At 39.1% G+C, this 20,338-nt stretch overlaps 1 protein-coding gene across 4 annotated transcripts in view; it reads left to right on the top strand.

The window, feature by feature from the left end:
- Positions 1–20,338, top strand: part of RIC3 (RIC3 acetylcholine receptor chaperone) — a 66,559-nt gene that overhangs the window by 23,927 nt on the left and 22,294 nt on the right. For all 4 annotated transcript variants that reach the window (XM_042906172.1, XM_042906173.1, XM_042906171.1 and 1 more), the window contains exons 2-4: positions 6,353–6,579; positions 7,708–7,783; positions 9,794–9,887. In XM_042906172.1, the coding sequence (XP_042762106.1) occupies positions 6,353–6,579; positions 7,708–7,783; positions 9,794–9,887 (397 nt within the window). The remainder of the gene's footprint in view (positions 1–6,352; positions 6,580–7,707; positions 7,784–9,793; positions 9,888–20,338) is intronic.

Here is a 20,338-nt window from a genome sequence, read left to right as displayed (position 1 = left end):
GACAGAAAGCAAGCAGGGGAGGGGCAGAAAGGGGGACAGGATTTGAAGCGGGCTCCATGCTGACAGCAGAGAGCCCCATGAGGGGCTCAAACTGGTGAGATCAAGATCTGAACCGAAGTTGGATGCTTAACCCACTGAGCCACCCAGGTGCCCCCTTACCAGAAGAGTCTTAGAGTGAGACCTGACAGGGAAAAGTTATTGGATTTGATAGTTAAGGCATAGTTGCCTTGTTTGCTGTAACTATATTGCTTGTCTGTAAATTCTTTAGAGATAGGAGCTGTTTTATTTATCATTTTAATCTCTGTGTGTGGTACATTAAGTGTTTAGTAATATGTGAAGTATTACACCAAATACAAAATATGTATTTGCATTTCTCCAAGATATAAAACCTATTTTTACTATCTAGCCTATCTAGATATCCATTGCTCCCCAATTCCTTCTCTTCCTTACCTTTGAAAAAAGTATTCCTCTACTTTCCAGTCTGCAAACCCTATCAGTCATGTTTCCCTACTTTTTTGCCATATCACATTCAGTGTTGCTTTTTGAAACCCTATGGTTTATTTCCTTCTTATTCCCATTACTCATTAACTCAGTATAAAGAAGACCATTCTAACAGAGCTGTCCAGAGGTGGCATGAACTTCCTGGGGGCAATACTGAGTTTCCTGCTTAATGGTATTCAGCAAAGTCAGGGCCTCCACTTAAGGAAGGGGAGGGTATTGAACACAGGTGGTTAGAGCAGATGACTTTTTAAAAAGCTTTATTGGGATATAATTCACATACCAGGCAATTTATCTGTTTAAAGTGTACAGTCAGTGGTTTTTAATATAGTCAGAGTTATAAAACTATCACCGCAATCAATTTTAGAACATTTATATCACCCTCCCACATACACACAAAAAACTTCATACCCATTAGCAGTCACTCTCTTTCCCCCCTCACCCTTCAGCCCTAGGCAACCACTAATCTACTTTTGTCTTCATAGATTTGCCTATTCTGGACATTTCATATTATTGGAATCATGTAATATATGGTCTTACATGACTGGCTTTCTTTTGTTTTACTTAATGTTTGCAAAGTTCATCTGTATTATAACATGTGTCAGTACTTCATTCTTTTTATGGCCAAATAATATTCCATTTAATGGATATGCCACATTTTACTTACCCATTTGTAAGTTGATGGACTTTTTGCTAAGTATGAAAAAGGCTGCTATGAACATTTTTGTACAAGTTATTGTGTGAACATACTCTTCTTGGGTAGATATCTAAGAGTAGGATTGCTGGGTCATATGGAAACTTTATTTACCCTTCTGAAGAACTGTCAGGCTGTTTTTCAAAGTGACTACACTATTGTACAGTCGCATCAGCAGAGTATGAGAGTTCAGTTTTCCTCACATCCTTGCCAACACTTTATTATCTGGGTTTTTTTAATGTTTATTTTTGAGAGAGAGACAGAGTGTGAGCAGGGGAGGGGCAGAGAGAGAGACACACACACAGAATCCAAAGCAGGCTTCAGGCTCTGAGCTGTCAGCACAGAGCCCAGTGTGGGGCTCAGACTTGTGAATGGCGAGATCATGACCTGAGCCAAAGTTGGACGCTTAACCAACTGAGTCACCCAGGTGCCTCTATTATCTGTTTTTTGATTATAGCATCTTAATGGGTGTAATGTAGTGAATCTAATTGTGGGTTTAATTTGCATTTCCTTGATGACTAGTGGTGGTGAACATCTTTTCGTGTGCTTATTGGCCATTTCTATATCTTCTTTGGAGAAATGTCTATTAAGAGCCTTTGACCATTTTTGATTGGATTATTTCTTATTGAGTGGTAAGAGTTATTTATATATTTCGGATACTAGAAGCTTATCAGATCTGTGTTTTACAAATATTTGTTCCCATTCAGTGTTTTGTCTTTACTTTTTTTGATGGTATCCTTTGTAGCACAAAAGTTTTAAATTGATGAAGTCCAGTTTGCCTATTTTTTCTTTGTTTGCTTGTGGTTTTGGTGTCCTGTCTAAGAAACCTAATCCAAGGTCACAAAGATTTAGGTCTATGTTTTCTTCTAAGAGTTGTATAGTTTTCTCACATTTAGGTCTTTAATCAATTTTGAGTTAATTTTTAAAAATAGTGTGAAGTAGGGGTCCAACTTTACTCTTTTGCAGGTGGATATCTAGTTGTCTCCATACCATTTGTTGAAAAGACTGAAGATGATTTTTAAGACTCCTTCTGACTCTGCAGATTGTATGATGCTTTGTAGTATACTGGTTTCTGTTATTGTCTAAATAGGTGGACAGTCAAGATTTCATACGGTTGCCATCCTTTCTCCCGAGGATACACTGTGTCTAAAAATGGGGGTTGCCATTAGTCTTTTATCAGTTTCTTCTAGACTTCTTAGTTGCTTTCAGTTCTTCTTTGTTTTTTTTTTTTTTTTTTTTTTTTAAGGAAACTGGTTTGCTTCTAGTCTTCTTTGACAGCTCCATTGTCTTTTCTTACTCTTGTTGCACCTAAGTACACCTATCCCACCAACACTTTTAGTATGGGAATAATTCACTCACTTAATCTTGTAATTAGCTTTTTCATTTAGGTAGTTTATAGAGTTTCTTCTCAAGCCTAACTGTGGTCCAATAACAATTTCTTCTGAATGTGCCACCAACACCTGGAACTTAGTGTGTGAAAAACGTGTACCCAGTCTTCCCCTTGCCATAAACCCACGCATGGTTTTCATTCTTCTCTTCATATATTAAACTCCTAATCTTGGAGTTTTCTGACCTCTTCCCTCATTAGCTCTGTGTTCTTTTCAATATTAAATGCTGCTGATCACTTCATGCTAAGAGCCCTTGGACCTATTCCTTCCTCTTTATAGCTGTAGCCAGCACCTTAGGCCCTTGCATCTCAGAGCTTAATTACTGCCTTCTTGCTGATTTCTCACACCCTAGTTTCTCCCTGCATTAGGCCCTATACTCAGATGCTAGATTTAATCCCTCTCAGACACACTTCTCATTAAGTCATTTCCTTGATCTTAGACCCACAGTTACCAAATTTAGCACAAATTTACCACAAGTTAGCATTTAAACCCTCCCCCTCCACTTCCCTCTCGTCTCTTGTTACTTCCCCAGATGGAGCCAAACTAATTTGGTAGTTAGCCTTATTTATTCTTTGTTCTTTTTTGTTCTCCTCTCTTTATTGTTGGAGGTGTTCTTCTTTCCTCCTGTTCTGCTTCTCTGCTATTCTGTGTCTCATTCTCTTCAACGATTGATCCCCTTTGACTCCTTTTTATTTTTTCTTTTGCATTCTTTTAATGCTTAGACATTTAGTTTGTCTAGTAATAAGGTCCATGATACCCTGTCCTTTTGTGGTGGTGTTTGTTTTGAATATACTACTTTTTAAAAGCATTGTTCAATGTGTGACTGTTGTTTATTATATGTACGGGCTCTCTCCTACCTACTGAACATAATAGCTGTCCAGTAGCAGTATCTTCCTGGCTGACAGACTATAAAGGTTTTGGGGAGAGATGTACAGTGTACAGCATTGTCATCATTTTTCAATTTTAGAAATGCAAAATAATGCCTTTTGTGCTATTACCTGATTTTAATGTTTTTTGCTTTATATGAAGTTTTGAAGTGTGTGTTCTCAGTACAGTAAAATGAAGTTCAACAAGGTATTACCACAATTACTAAATCTAGTATATTGAACACTAGCCATCTGATAAATCAGCTTCTCTCAAGAGAATGGTTAGCTTCTTGAATACTGGCTAGGCATTTTTTGAAGGTGTATTATAGCCTTAGAGCCATTACTCACCACTTAATATATTAAGATCCTTGACAGTTTAATAGCTACATAGTCACCAGCACTCAGAATAAGGAGTGTTAACCTGGCCTCGTTCTACTGTCTGAAGCTCTGCTTCTGTTGCCGACCTACTCTTAAAAAGCATTTCTGGCGTAATTTTTATGTCCTCCAAAGTCAGTATTGGGAGGGAAAGCAGGACCATTGGAGTGGAGTAGGCTGAGAGAGGATACAAGGCAGATGGCAGCTTCCAAACCTAGTGGCTAGCTGTCTTACCTCTCTACCTGGCCACCCACCTTCTTTCTAACCTCAGGAGCACAGTTGACTTAAAGATAGTCATCAGTTGATAGCAGCTTTTTGACATCAGGAGTGCAAGTTTCCTTTCTTATTCTTTTCTTGTTAACTCTTTATCTTCAGTCCATATAGCCATTCCCTTCCTCATTCATATGTGTCCATTCTGTGTTTTATGTCCTTACACTTACATATTTGCTAATATATGTAGTATATATGTAGGGCATATGTAGTATAATTATGATGCCGTCCGCTTACATAATGGTATTTGCTTACTTTTTACTCAGTTGTGTGCTTTTTAAGATGTTCATGTTGCTGTAGGTATGTCTGAAGTGTGATTTCTAAAAGCTACGTAGGATTCCATATTTGTATCCACTTCACTTTGATTTTCCATTCTTCTAATTATCAAAATCAAAGTGACTTTAAGCTCCCTGCTACATTATCATCCCAGCAAATTCTCACACAGCTCTATAAAGTCTGTAATTTGCATATAGACCATCCAGAATTCCTCTGGAATTTACCCACCAGAGTGGGATCACTGGATCACATAGGACATAGACATACTTGATATCACTAAGTACTTCATGTCACTAAGATCTCTTAGCAAAACGGTTAGATCTGTTTACCTTGTTACACACAGAGCATGAGAGTTCTTCCCCACCTTTGCCAACCTTTGCTGTTATCCACCATTCTAATTTTTGCCCTTCTGATTGGTGTGAACAGTGCAATCTCATTGTTTTAATTTGTATTTTACTCGTTGGGTTTTCTTTCAATTTGATCATCTCTTTATTTACTTGCTAATCCTTTAAGCTTCTCTTTCTGTAGGCGCTTTCTATTGGGTTTCTTAGGATTTTTTTAATAACAAATTGTAGAAATTCCATGTCTATTTTAAATATTTAATCTCTTGTCAATTGTAGATGTTGCATAAGCTTTTCCTTGTCTGTCATCTACTTTAACTCTGTGGTGGTCTTTATCAAACAGAAATCTGTAATTTTGTTAAAATCAAGTCCAACAGTATTGTATAGTTTGTATTTTTACAGTCTGATTTATGAAGTCTTTCTGTTCTCTAGTGTTTTCTGCTCTGTAGTGTTAGCTCCTGTTGGTTTTTCCACACAAGCTTGTTTATATGGCCTTTTGAAGAAAGGACTTACCTTTCTCATCTATGGCTCTCAGGAGCTTGGCAGTTGATGTTAATGTTTGCCCCTGATGGAGGAAAAAAATGCAAGAACATTGATGCACACTCCTTTCTCCAAGCTCTGTGCTTCCACTCATGGAACCCTGTGACCCTGTTTTTGTGCCACATGAATCCTGTCTGCTCAGTTATAGCTGATTGGAAAGGGATGCATACCTACCCAAGCTGAGTGTTCAAAATCTTCCTCCAGGGAATTTGGGACTGTGATGAGTCTGTGCTGGCCTCTTGAAGGATCTGCAAATTGAGGGGCTTGGGGGTGACTATCTTCCTCTGTGTTCACAAAGAAGCTAAAGAAATGGTCTTCACAGAAGGGAGAATGAAGAAGATCTGCACAGAGAAACACAGGGGAAAAAAAAAAAAGCCTCATGGCCCCATAAAAAGGGAGATTGAAGTGGAATGTGAGAGTAGCTGTCCCAGATCCTAATGGCTTTCCAGCTTTCCAGTTTGGGTTCTTCTCTCTTCTGAGACCAGATCACATTTCCCTTTCTGTAGTAGTTGGTGGTGGCTAACTGCTGTGACAGACTCCAAAGTGTATAATGGCCATAACACGATTGAAGTTGATTTCTTACTCACGTAAACAAGTCCAGATGGTTCTAAGTTGGTGGGGTGGTAGCCCTGGAGGGCTCTGTGTCACACAGGTATTCATGAACCTAGATTGATGGAAGGAAGCTTTGTCATTTTCATCACATGACTTCAGAGGTCTCCCTAGGTATCAGCATGAAGCCTGCAGAAGGGAAATGAATGTGGAGTTTAATACATGGAAAGTTTTATAGGCCAGGCCTTGAACCAGCACATATCACTCACATTCCTCTGGTTGGACGTCTGTCACATGGCTTCCTTTAACTGTATGGGAAGCTGAAAAATGTTACCAAGCTATGGGCCTAGAAAGGAAGGGAAAATGGGTTTGGGTGAGTGGCTAGAGATTGCCACATTATGTTTATTTTCTGTGTGATACCTCTGTATCCTTATAATCAAGTTTCTGTTTTTTCTTAAACTTGAGTTGGCTTCTGTTATGCCTTAGTGCATGAAGTATTTTCATAATAGCAATATTTAAAATAGTAGAAGACATAAATACTGATTATTTTCTCAGGAAAGTTGGGTCGATTTCCACCTATGATGCATCATCACCAGCCACCCTCAGATGGCCAGACCCTTGGGGCTCGTTTCCAGAGGTCTCACCTCGCAGAAGCATTTGCAAAGGCCAAAGGATCAGGTGGAGGCACTGGAGGAGGAGGTAGTGGAAGAGGCCTGATGGGACAGATTATTCCAATCTATGGTTTTGGGATTTTTTTATATATACTATATATTCTATTTAAGGTAAGTGGAATCATCTCGATCATATTATATCAATAAAATCCAATATCATAATAAAAATCATTGTTGGTATTAGAACTCTTTACAGTTCATAACCTTTATTAAAATCATCTTTAAGCCTTGCTTCCTGTTTATGAGGTACTTAGGATAACTGTTATTCCAGTTTTATAGAAGAGAAAATCTTCTCTCAGAGCTTAAACAGTATACCCTAGAATTCACAACTAGAAATGCAGAATCAGGACTTGAACTTGGGTCTTCTAGTTGCTAATATAGTGAGCAACAAAGTTCAAAGCCCTCTCCCACCCTAATTTTTTTTATTGGGTATCTTTGCAAGCTGAAAAGGCATAAAGATATTCTAAGAAGACCTTTGTCATTAGGATTAGCACAATGATTTCCAAGCAGCCACTGTGAGGCCAAATAATGACCATACCAACACCACTTTGTCCTTCTTTCCCCTTCTAGGAGTATGAGGTGCTGTTTTTAACATCCTCTGCAGTAATTCTGAAACAAAAACTGCCGCATCCTGAAACTAAGCCTGCTGTTTCCTAGCTCTAGGGAGACATGGTTTGGGTCCTTTAAAAACAGATTCCCAATTAAGTTCCACCTCCAGGCAGGCCTCAGCAGGTTATGGGCCTAGAGACCGTGAAGTGGAGCAGAAGTCACATTCTGCATCCTTTTGGGAAATCTTAAATATTCACTGTGCCCCTCTAACCAGAGTAAAAGGTGAGTTCCTTCTTGCCCAGGAACTCTGCAGGGGGCCCGAGTTGCCTCTGTAAGAACATCCCCGAGGGCTACACGTCCCCTTTTTAGATGAGTGTGGGCAAGGCAGATGACCTGGAAAGAGATTTATTTATTTATTTATTTATTTTCTTTCTTTCTTTCTTTCTTTCTTTCTTTCTTTCTTTCTTTCTTTGTGCATTGATGGTTTTTCACTTGGGAACCTTCTATTGGCTCTTTCTCTCTACTGTTGTTTTTTTTTTTTTTTTTTTGAGATGTTTCTCTAATATTGCCGTTTGATTTCCGACTTAGTTTTTGTCTCCCAACCTTTTCTTTTTTCATTTAATATGAGGAGTTCCATGACTTTGAGTTTCTCAGCTGCTGTTGATGTGCTGTACCTCCTTCAATTCTCAGCTTTCAAAGGGGAAAACTCCTGCAGAGGATCGGAAATGCTCTACTGCCACAGCTGGAAACACCCACAGGAAAATTAGTAAGTGCTCCTTTTCAGTAGGTGGACAAGTTTTATTGAGTCAGACCACCATAATTTAGCCAGAGGAACAGTCTGTGGATATTTCTTAAAAGCATTTCTCAGAAATTGCCCCAAATTAATCTGATGCCATTTTTACCTAAGCTCTGAAAATTCTCAAGTTTCCATATTGACGTTGGGCTTTTAAGAGAAAGAGTTATGAAAAGTACAAAACTGTCAGTTTACTTTTTTATATTAGCAAATTAATAATGCACATTTGGAATGGGTTACTTCTCATTTCCAGACTTTAGAATATTGGTAGCAGATATCTTTATTTCACAGAGAGGAAAACTAAGGAAGAGAGATCAAGCCATTGCCAAAATCAGTTGTGAGATCTAGGGACAGAGTTTAACCCTTCTGACTCATGAGACACGGTCATCATATATTTACTGACCAAGTAGAATATTCTGTGCTCTCTGGGGAAATGAAGTGTCTATGGCATGGCTCTCCCTTCTAATAATTCAGAGTCTGGGATGGAGGTTAGGAAAAATAACTTGTGAAAAGTTTACTATCTGGAATGGATTTGGCAAAAGCCTTGCAGGGAATGATCTCGAGCTGGGTCCTGTTTGATAGATGAGATGACTTGAGGAAGACCCAACCTGATGTAAGACGGCTGTAGGAAAGAAGGCCTGAAGAGTAGGTAGGTTATGCCATATTGTTGCAGGTTTGGAGGCCAAATTGCTTTATCCTGTGGATAATGAAGTCTCATCAGGAGTTTTTAAAAGAAAGAAGCAAAATGAAAGGCTGAGCCACTGAAGCCTCTGCCCTCCGATGTAACTTCTTTTTAGATTTACTCTAGATTCTCTGTGGAAGTAGATACCCCAGTCACAGTCTGCATCCTTTTTAGAAATCTTAAATATTCAAGGAATCCTTTAAGAAAGCTTTTGTGATAACATCTAACCAACAGTAATGGTAAATGCATCAGAAAAATAATTTTGAAAAGAGCAGCAAATTCTGTATCCAGTCACATGATTCAGTTAAAACAAAAGTAAATAAAGTGAATTCCTAAGAGCAGCTGTTTTATAATGTAGCAGTTATATCTACTTTTTATTTTTCAATTTTGAATCATGCAGAAAATAAAAATGAACATTTACATGGCACAGTTCTCTAGACACTTTTCAGATGTTAACTGCATGTATAAGAATTTGTTTTAGAAGTATTAAAAGGCCTTTGAGATACTATATTTTACAGTGACCTCCTAAATATATCTCAGCAGAAGGGTACTCAGGTATGAAACAGAAAAACTGGATTGTCTGCATAATAAACAGCATTTTATTTTCCTGATGCCTTAAAGTTCATTTCGTGTACTCATTGACTTATTTTTTTCTGATTTACTTTTAGGGTCTTAATGTTAATTTTGGTAGATAGATGTGATCTCTGTTGAACTTATACTGAGAATATTGGGAGCCACGGTTACACCATTTCACCCCAAAGGAGTCGTTTGGAAACCTTGGGCAGGGAGGTTTCAGCCCTAGCTCAAGACTTCCCCTATTGAAGAAGCATAATATTTAAACCATTATCTTCTAGATAGGTTTTCAAACTTTGGGTGCAGGTGAAATATTGCTCTTTTCGGGGTCTTAACTCCTTTTCTGAAGTACCTTTCAGGTTTGGTACTTTAACCCCCAGCATCACTTGGATTAGAAGGACTATGTGTATCTTCTTCATTTCTTCTTAGGTGACCATGTAGGGGTATTTTTTCACTCCCAGGTATTTTCTTTAGCTGGGTCTGCTGTGTTTCTGTGTGTAAGAGAGTGATTTGTTCATTACTCCCTAAACACGAATTCTTGAGGTCTCACCTCTTTGTGAGACCCTTTGTGTCCTGATGGGACCAGCTGGAAGGACTTGGAGCCTCTATTCTGAATTTCACAACCAGGTGGAATCCCAGTAGGGTGGGGCGTCCCAGCCAGCCAGTTTCAGAAAAGAGCTTTGGAGATTGTGTATGATTGGTTCTTAAGAGTGATGCTTGTTTTTCAGCCAACTTTGAGCTTGTTCAACTGCAAGAAAAACTGAAGGAGACTGAGGAAGCCATGGAAAAATTAATCAACAGAGTGGGACCTAATGGTGAGAGGTAGGTTTTCACATAAGAGGACTCAGGCTATTTCCCATTTATTTAAAGAATCAATTCAAAATTTTGCTTTTGATTTCTGGACTACTTGCTTTCATTTTATATAATTGTTAACTTATTTGTCATTTACATATGATTTCTCACTAAGCATTTCCATTTTCATTCCATCTGCTTACCAGAGTCTCAGCTTTCAAGAGTCTGTGTTCAGTGTGTGCACATTATTGTGAGGGGCAAGTTTAGGAGCAGTGCTGCAGGGCCAAGTAGCCAGGTTCTATTGAAGATGATTTCATAGCTGTCTAATAATCTGGTTTTACTTAAAGTATGCCCTTTTTTAATCTGCTTGAGACAGAGAGAAAAGAGAAAAGAGATTACGTATCATACTTAGCACAGTATCCATCCCAAGGACACAGCTTAAGGAAAGAATCCAGGAGTCAGAATTGAAGTGTCCTTATTTCTGTCCCTATGATCAGCAAAATTTCCTTCTTGAAGCAGTATATCCAGTTGTAATCATTCACCTCCTGGAAGCATGGCATGGCCTGAAGGAGAAGTGAGGGTGCAGCCTTGGGCAGAAAACAGCTGTAGCAGGCATGTTGAGGATGCATGTGGGACTGTGGATTTATGGCATGCATTGCTGGGATATGAACTTATTGAGGACAGACTTAGTCTGTTTTGTTCACTGTGTTCACATAATAGATACTGAGGAAATTCTTACTGTTGAAAAATAATACTTCTGATATAAGCATTTGTATACATGTATTATCATGGTAGAAGAGTAAATCATGGCATTCTTTGCTAAGACCCTTCACTTCCTGACCTCTGTATTTAGGGTCCTACTGAACACATCTCCTCGATTAACTGCCCATCTTCAATTGATAAATGTTTCTTGAATGAATGAATGAATGTGCAAAATGAAAATCCTCATCTATCCCCAGCTGACCCTACTTCACCTTTAATAGGAGCAAATGGCTCCACCATCTATTTAATTGCCCAAAGCAGAAATCAGATATTGTTCCTGATTTCCCTTTTCCTTCACTTCTGTGTCTTGCCAATCACCATGTCTTATTATTTATTCCTAGTTAATAATTCTGTCTCTGTGCAAAATATTCTAAGCTCTGCTAGGGCAGGGATTATCTGTATTATTCCCAGAGCCTAGCACAGGCCAACAGTAGGCCCTAAAAAAGTATTAGCTGAAAGGGAAGAATGAGTGAATGAATGAAAATGAATGAATGCCTTTACCTTTTTTTTTCTTTTTTGAGGTTGGCATACAGTGTTCCGTTAGTTTCAGTATAAACACAATGCCCACCATAATAAGTATAGTTACCACCTGTCACCATAAATCATTACAATATTGACTAAATTCTCTGTGGTGTACTTTTCATCTACATGACTTATTTATTTTATAACAAAGTTTATACCTCTTAATACCTTTACCTATTTCACCTACTCCCCCCACCAGCAACCATCAGTTCTGTGTATTTGAGTCTGTTTCTGTGTTAGGGTTTTTTTGTTTTTTTTTTTTTTAAGATTCCACATGTAAGGGATATCATGGTATTTGTCTTTGTCTGACTGATTTCACTTAGCATAATAACCTTCTAGGTCCATCCATATTGTGAGTGGCAAGATCTCATTCTTTTTTATGGCTTGGTAGTAACATTCCTCTGTGTGTGTGTGTGTGTGTGTGTGTACATATATACACACCACATCTTCTTTATTCATCCCATTGATGGACACTTGGGTTGCTTCCATGTCTTGGCTGTCGTAAATAATGCTGCAGTAAACATAGGGGTACATACTTTCTGAATTAGTGGTGCTGTTTTCTTTGGGTAAGTGCCAAGTAGTGGAATTACTGGATCATATAGTGTATCTATTTTTAATTTTTTGAGGAACCTCTGTACCGTCTTCCACAGTGGCTGCATCGGTGTACATTCCCACCAACAGTGCAGTAGGGTTTCTTTTTCTCTACATCCTTGCCAACACTTGTTACTTCTTTTTTAAAAAAAATTTTTTTTAATGTTTATTTATTTTTGAGAGAGACAGAGACAGAATGCAAGTGGGTTAGGGGCAGAGAGAGAGGGAGACACAGAATCCAAAGCAGGCTCCAGGCTCTGAGCTGTCAGCACAGAGCCCAACGCAAGGCTCGAACTCCCGAGCTGTGAGATCATGACCTGAGCCCAAGTCGGACGCTCAACCAACTGAGCCACCCAGGTGCCCCGACGCTTGTTATTTACCTTTTTGATTCTAGCCATTCTGACAGGTGTAAGGTGATACCTTATTGTGGTTTTGATTTGTATTTCCCTGATGATTAGTGATGTTGAGCATCTTTTCATATGTCTGTTGGCCATCTGTATATCTTCCTTGGGAAGATATCTGTTCAGGTCCTCTGCCTATTTTAAATGGATTATTTGTTGGTGGTGGGGAGGTGGTTTGGTGTTGAGTTGTAAAAGTTCTTTATATATTTTAGATATTAACTCATCGGAAATATCATTTGTAAATATCTTCTCCCATTCAGTAGGTTGCTTTTTCATTTCGTTGATTTCCTTTGCTGTGCAAAAGCTTTTTATTTTAGGGTAGTCCTGATAGTTTATTTTTGCTGTTGTTTTCCTTGCCTGAGGAGATCTATCTAGAAGAAAGTCACCAAGGCTGATGTCAAAGTGATTACTGCCTATGTTTTAGGAGTTTATGGTTTCAGGTCTCACATTTAGGTCTTTAATCCATTTTGAGTTTATTTTTTGTGTATGATGTAAGAAAGTGGTCCAGCTTTATTCTTTTGCATGTAGCTGTCCAGTTTTCCCAACACCATTGATTGAAGACTATATTTTCTCCGTTGTATATTCTTGCCTCATTTGTCATCATAGAGTAATTGACCACATAGGTGTGGGGGTTTTTTCTGGGATTTCTATCCTCTTCCATTTATCTATATGTCTATTTTTGTGCCAGTACATACTGTACCATAGTGGATAACTACAACTTTGTAGTTTATCTTGAAATCTGGGATTGTGCTACCTTGAGCTTTGTTCTTCCTTTTCAAGATTGCTTTGGCTGTTTGGGGTGTTTTGTGGTTCTATTCAGATTTTTATATTCTAGTTCTGTGAAAATGCCATTGGCGTTTTCTTTAAAAAAAATTTTTTTTTTAACATTTATGTATTTTTGAGAGACAGGGCATGAGTGGGGGATGGGCAGAGAGAGAGGGAGACACAGAATCTGAAGCAGGCTCCAGGCTCTGGGCTGCCAGCACAGAGCCGGACGCAGGCTCCAGGCTTGAACTCAAGGACCAAACCATGAGATCATGACCTGAGCTGAAGTCAGACGCTGGGTGACTGAGCCACCCAGGCGCCCCGCCGTTGGTGTTTTGATAGAGATTGCATTGAATCTGTAGGTTGCTTTGGGTAGTATGGACATTTTAACAATATTCTTCCAGTTGGTGACTGTGGTATATCTTTCCATTTGTTTGTATTGTCTTCAGTTTCTTTCATTGGTGTCTTATAGGCTGTAGAGTATAGGTCTTTCACCTTATTTATGAAAGGGAGATACATGCAAAATGATCCCCAAAGGCCTGAGGTGACATAAGATCGAACAGGAAGGCTGAGGAATCCAGATGCCAATAAATGGTTTATTAAAAGGACCTATGAGCAGAAGTGTGTTGTGGGTGGCTGCAAATTGAGTAGATCTCCACAACCCACTTCCCATAAGACATGCTTTTATAGCCCTGGAGATTGGGCAGTATTTCTGGGAGAACTGGGAAGAAATGTTTCAGAATCACAGTCCTATCTCCAGAGAAGATTCAAGGATTTTATACCCCAAGGGTCTACTTAAGGGTGTGTCCAAACAAAAAGAATATGTGTGTGAGGGTAGTGCTGTACTGAAGAAGGCTTCAGGTCACAGAGTGGTCATCATAGTGGATTTGTACAAGATGGTGTTAATCTTGTTCACACACACTTCCTTCCTTAAATGTATTCCTTGGTGGAATAAATTTATTCCTGGGTAGCTCAGTTGGTTAAGCATCTGGCTCTTGGTTTCGGCTCAGGTCACAATCTCACAGTTCGTGGGTTCGAGCCCTGTGTTGGGATTCGTGGGATTCTTTCTGCCTCTCTCTCTGCCCCCTCCCCTGCTCTCATTCTCTCTCTGTCTCTGTCTCTCTCTCAAAATAAACAAATAAATAAATATATTTTTTAAAATTTATTTCTCTTATTCTTTTTGGTGCAGTCGTACATTTTATTTTTCTTTCTGCTACTTCATTATTAGTATATAGAAATGCAGGCTTCTATAAAACAGATTTCTATATATTTTGTGTCCTGCAGCTTTACTGAATTCATTTATTAGGTGTAATAGTTTTTTGGTGGCGTCTTCAGGGTTTTCTGTATATAGTATGTCATTTGCAAATAATGACAGTTTTACTTTTTCCTTACCAGTTTGGATGCCTTCTATTTATTTTTGTCTGATTGTTGAGGCTAGGACTTCCAGTACTATGTTGAAAATAAGGGGCAAGAGTGAACACCCTTGTCTTGTTCCTGATCTTAGAGGAAAAGCTTCCACTTTTTCACCATTGAGTATGATGTTAGGTGTAGGTTCATCCTATATAGCCTTTATTATGTTGAGGTATGTTCCCTCCAAGCCCACTTTGCTGAGAGTTTACCGTGAATAGATGTTGAATTTTGTCAAATGTTTTTTCTGCATCTATTGAGATGATCATGTGGTTTTAATCCTATGTTTTGTTAATGTGATGTATATGTTGATTGATTTGTGGATATTGAACCATCCTGCATCCCTGGAATAAATCCCACTTGATCATAGTGAATGATACTTTTAAAGTATGGTTGGATTTGGTTTGCTAATATTTTGTTGAAGTTTTTGCATCTTTGCTCATCAGGGATCTTGCCCTGAGCCTTGACTTTTGACATAGATCAGGACTGTCCTGTGTGGTATCTCATGTGGTTTCCTCTTCTCTAATTTTGCCTCTCTTTGATTCGCTTTCTCTTCCAAACAAATGGGTTATCTTTTTTTCTCTTAACCCTTTAACGGGTTCCTATTGCTCTTGTTAAAGTACAGAATCTTTAACCTGGCTTACATGGTGTGGGTGACATGACTCTACCTACCTTTGTTGCTTTCTCCATCACTCCCTCTGTGTTCCAGCCACAACGCTACTTGCTTTTCCTCTAAAATACTCATCTGCTTTTGCTTCTAGGACTTTGCATATACTTTTCTCCTTTATTGAATGTCTCCCTGACCCCTATCCCATATATCCTCATTTTTAACTCTCTCTTGTAGGTCTCAACTTAGACATCATTTTCTCTCAGCATCCCTGAACCTCAAACTCAGACATCCCTCTGGTGTGCTCCCATGCCACCTAGGTTTGCTGAATATATTAAGCATCCTATTACTTTCTGATCTTCCACTAACTTTTCTGTCTTCCCTAATGCCCTATAACCTTCTTGAAGACAGGAAATTTTTATTGTTCAAATTTTTATTCCTAGTGCTGGTGCACTGACAATGTCAGTATATGTTGAAAGAATGAATGAGGTAGATATAAAGAAAGTACTTTAAATAAAGCAGGCCATTTCAGCAATAATAAGAATATCTTCTTTGGCACCTAGCTTGATTTGTTCTGTGCAGCCCTGTGTGGTTGTCAATGGCAGGTATTATTTTCTCTATAAGGAACTATATCTCAGGCAACTATACTCCAGGGATGTATATTAGTTTTCTATGGCCACTGTGACAAATGACCACAAACAATGCCTTAAAACCACACACAATTATTATTTCACAGTTCTCTATGTTAGAAGTCTTAAACTGGGCTAAAATCAAGGTGGCAGGACTGCATTTCCTTCTGGAGGCTCTGGGGGAAAATCCATTTCCTTGTCTTTTTCAGCGTTTAGAGACCACATTCCTTGGCTCAGTGGACCTTTTCTTTCATCTTCAAGGCCAGCAATAGTGGGTTGAGACCTTCTTACATCATATTACTCTGACCTCTTCTGCCTCTGTCCTCCATCTTTAAGGACCCCTTATAATTACATTGTGCCTTCTCAGGAAACCCAGGATAATCTCTCTATTTTAAGGCCAGCTGATTTGCAACAGGAATTCTATCTGCAACCATAAGTCTCCTGATATATAAAGTAGTATCCTTTTAGGTTCCAGGGTTAGTATGTGGACTTATTTGGGGAGTGGAGAAGGGAACATCATTCTGTCTACCACAGAAGCTCTATGGAAAAGAAATAATTTGTATAAGCCTTTATAGGATGAAAGGATTTCTACAGGCAGAGTTCAGGGGGTGGCAATGTTTCAGACTGAGAGGGTGGCATAAGCCGCAAACAAGGTGAAAGAGTCAAGACATGGTTTTGGAATAGCATGTAGTCCTAGGTAACTAGAGTGGAGAACATCAGGGCTGTGGTAAATGGGTAGGGAGGTAAGTAAGGGGAGAGGAAATTAGAAAAGTAAACTCCAGACTGGAAGGCCCTGAATGGTAGGCTGAGAAATTTGGAATTCTGTCTTTATAGTGGAATGCCTCTGAAGGCTTTTGAAGAGAAATGTCATGATCTTCTGTGCTTTAGAAAAGTAATTCTTCTAGTGATATGTAGAGTGACTACATGTTAGAAGGTTACTGAAAAAGTTCTAGCAAAAGGTAATAAACAGGCCAGTGAGAGTGGAAATGAGGGGCCAAATTAAGGGGACTTGATGGAGGGGGGGAAAAAGTCCTAGGCTGGGGGCACCTGACTGGCTCAGTCAGAAGAGCATGTGACTCTTGATCTCAGGGTTGTGAGTTCGAGCCCCATGTTGGGTATAGAGGTTACATAAATAAATGAGTGAATAAAAACTTTAAAACAAAATCACATGCTGTTTTCAGGGTTTCCTTGATAGCAAACAGCCAACTCTGGGTAGCAAAAACTTGGAGAAGGTGACAGAATTTATTGGAAAAGTATGGGGTAGGTCACAATATCAAAAGAATAGCTGAAGATCCAGGTTTTAGAGTGGGAACCAGAGCAGCTCTGGGGATTTAGAGGAAGGAACAAATGGACAGTCTCTTCAAGGACTGATGCTAGAATGAATTAATGTGAAAAGTTTTCAGATCTGGCTTTGCTGCATTCAAGACCGAGTCTTAGGAGAAAGTACAGTTACCCTAACTTGGATCCTGTATATATCACTGAATCAGTCACTGCAACCAAGGGATGGAGTGTGATGATTGGCTATGGGCCATGTGGCCACCCTTGAAGGGGAGAGGTGAGAGGATGCATAGCCTCACTGTAACCTTTGCGTTATGAGCAGAAAATAAATTTGTTCCCCCAAAGGAAAACTAGGTAAGAGCAGTGAAGGAGAAGAAAGAACTAAAGATGAGTTGGGAAGACTTATAGCCCAAACTATAAGGAAGGTTATGATATCAACCAAGATAAAAACACAGAAGAGGAGAAAGAAGATGAGACTTTGGGATTGAGATCATGAGTTCAGCTTTGAATTTGGTTGAGGTGCCATCAGAACATGTTATGTATGATCTACAACAACAATAGGAAACTTGGGTATTGAAGTCAGGAACAAGGACACAAGTTTGGAAGTCATTTGGTTGGAGGTAAGAGTAAGGGCCATGGGGAAAGATGAGATCAGATTCGTAAGGCGCATCATACTGTGTGGCAGTAGCCTGCAGTCTTTTGCTGGTCTGAATTCTGTGCTAGTCCTGAATGGTGTTATAAGAAACTGTTTAATTCTCTCCATGCTTTACTTTTGGATTCAGAACTTGATGGCTCCTCTGATTTTATAAAACTTAAAAGTTCCAACTTGAACTTCCATTTTTCTAGCATCTTAGAATCTGCCATCCCCAACTTCTCCAAACCTGGCTGCTCATGCAGCTTTTTCTTATCCTGGACCAACTAGGACCTGGAAGAGTGAATTTAAGGTTAACTTCATTAACGGCAAGACCTCTAAGTGGAAATGCCTAGATGATACTGGTTTTCATGTGAAAAGTCAAGATTAGAGGTAGAGTTTGGGCATCATCTATGTAGAGGTGGTGGTTTAATTTGTGATACTGGGTTAGCTTCCTGAAGGCATGACTATAAGAATGAAGTGAGAGCCCAAGGATCGATCCCTCAGGAAAACCATGTGTTTAGGAGGTGGATGGGGGAAAGTGAGCCAGGATCAGAGATCCAAGGGATGGTTAAAAGAAGTGGGAGGAATTACGAATGTCTCAATGGCCAAGGGAAGAGAACATTTCAAGGAAAGGATAGTTCACAGTACACAGAAGTCGAGAAGAATGAGATGTGAAGAAAAGATTCTTGGACTTGAGTAAAGTATCATTGATGATTTTCACAAGTTGTGGTAAAATGATGGAGTGGAAGCCAGATTTCTAGAATATGGGAGAAAATGCATGGTGAGGAAATGGGGACCAATTAAACTAACACATATTTATTGAGCACTTGCAATGTTCATGGCACTCTGCCTACACCATCCTGAACTTATCAGTGCCTTCCATGACTATCAAACCAAAGTGAGACAATGAGGAATCTATGAAAACATTCATTACATAAATTCAGAAGATGTAAGGTGGGCCATGATTAATTGCCTAATACATGATATGGACAATAGGAATATATTTGTTCAGAGGTAAAAGAGGATGCTTTAACTTAGATTCTGAGAATGCTTCACTTGCCTGTTTCTGCTTCTAGCCTAGCAATTCCTTTTAAAATTGGGGTTCTGGTTTTCTAGGAGTTAGGAAACATAGTCCAGATTGTTTCATTAAGTAAAAACCAAATGCCCTGGGGACAGTCCAGAGAAGTAACATGTGCAGCCCAAGAGTAAGAGCTTTGTGATAAACACATAGGCTTTTTTTTTCTTCCAAGTTTTTATTTAAATTCCAGTTAGTTAACATACAGTGTAGTATTAGTTTCAGGTCTAAGACTTAGTGATTCATCACTTAACATAGAAAACCCAGTGCTCATTACAAGTGCCCTCCTTAGTACACATCACCCATTCAACCCATCCTCCCATCCATCTCCTCTCCAGCAACTCTCAGTTCTCTATACTTAAGAATCTATTTTATGGTTTGCCTCTCCTTGCCTCACCATGTTCCTCTGTGTCTTAAATTCCACATGTGAGTGAAATCGTATGGTATTTGTCTCTCTGACTTACTTTGCTTAGCATAATACTCTCTGACTGCATCCATGTTGTTGTAAATGGCAAGATTTTATTCTTTTTTATGGCTGAATAATATTCCGTTATATACATATACCACATCTTCTTTATTCATCAGTTGATGGACATTTGAGCTCTTTCCATAATTTGGTTATTGTTGATAGCGCTGCTATAAACATCAGGGTGCATGTATCAGTATTTTTGTATCCTTTGGGTAAATACCTAGTAGTACAGTTGCTGGATCATAGGGTAGTTCTATTTTTAACCTTTTGAGGACTCTCCATACTGTCCTCCAGAGAGGCTGCACCAGTTTGCATTCCCACCAACAGTACAAGAGGCTTCTCCTTTCTGTGCATCCTCACCAACATCTTTTGTTTCCTGTGTAGCTAATTTTAGCCATTCTGACAGGTGTGAGGTGGTATTTCATTGTAGTTTTGATTTGTATTTTTCTTACAATGAGTGATGTTGAGCATCTTTTCATGTGTCTGTTGGCCATCTGTACGTCGTCTTTGGAAAAATGTTTTTTCATGTCTTCTGCCCATTTTTTAACTGCGTTATTTGTTTTTGGGGTGTTGAGTTTTATAAGTTCTTTATATATTTTTAATACTAGCACATAAGCTCTCTTAGCTAGGGGTGCCCTAGCTTCCCCAGATGCCCCCCACAGAGGGGGGCATCTTGTTTTAATAGTAAGAATTAGGAGTTATGTAGAGCTGATGAGCAGTTGTGACAAGTCAGGACTCCTGTACTGATAGGAGGAATAGAGCTGTAAGAGGCCCAATAAATGTAAGATTTTAGCTGAATATGTAACAGGCAGGCTTCTTCAGTTCATGGCTTTGAGGCCATTTAGTGTGGAAAAAGTAGAGCTCATGGTGGTTTTGTTTTCCTCCCACTGAGGTCTGTGAAAATGTTGCACCATCAGTTACCATCTTTTTATTTATTTATTTATTTATTTATTTATTTATTTATTTATATATTTTTTCAATATATGAAGTTTATTGTCAAATTGGTTTCCATACAACACCCAGTGCTCATCCCAAAAGGTGCCCTCCTCAATACCCATCACCCACCCTCCCCTCCCTCCCACCCCCCATCAACCCTCAGTTCTGTTTTTAAGAGTCTCTTATGCTTTGGCTCTCTTCCACTCTAACCTCTTTTTTTTTTTTTTCCCCCTTCCCCTCCCCCATGGGTTTCTGTTAAGTTTCTCAGGATCCATCTTAACACTGGAGGGAGAAACACTTTTTTGCTGTTAGTCATTAAGGTTTAAGTTTGTTACACTAAGGATAAAAACACAGGCTTCAGACTAGCTGATTAGAAAAATTGATGGCACCTCCATGAGGCCAGTA

This window comes from Panthera leo, chromosome D1 (assembly GCF_018350215.1).
Source record: "Panthera leo isolate Ple1 chromosome D1, P.leo_Ple1_pat1.1, whole genome shotgun sequence".
NCBI lineage: Eukaryota > Metazoa > Chordata > Mammalia > Carnivora > Felidae > Panthera > Panthera leo.
This window is presented reverse-complemented; position numbering and strand designations above follow the sequence as displayed.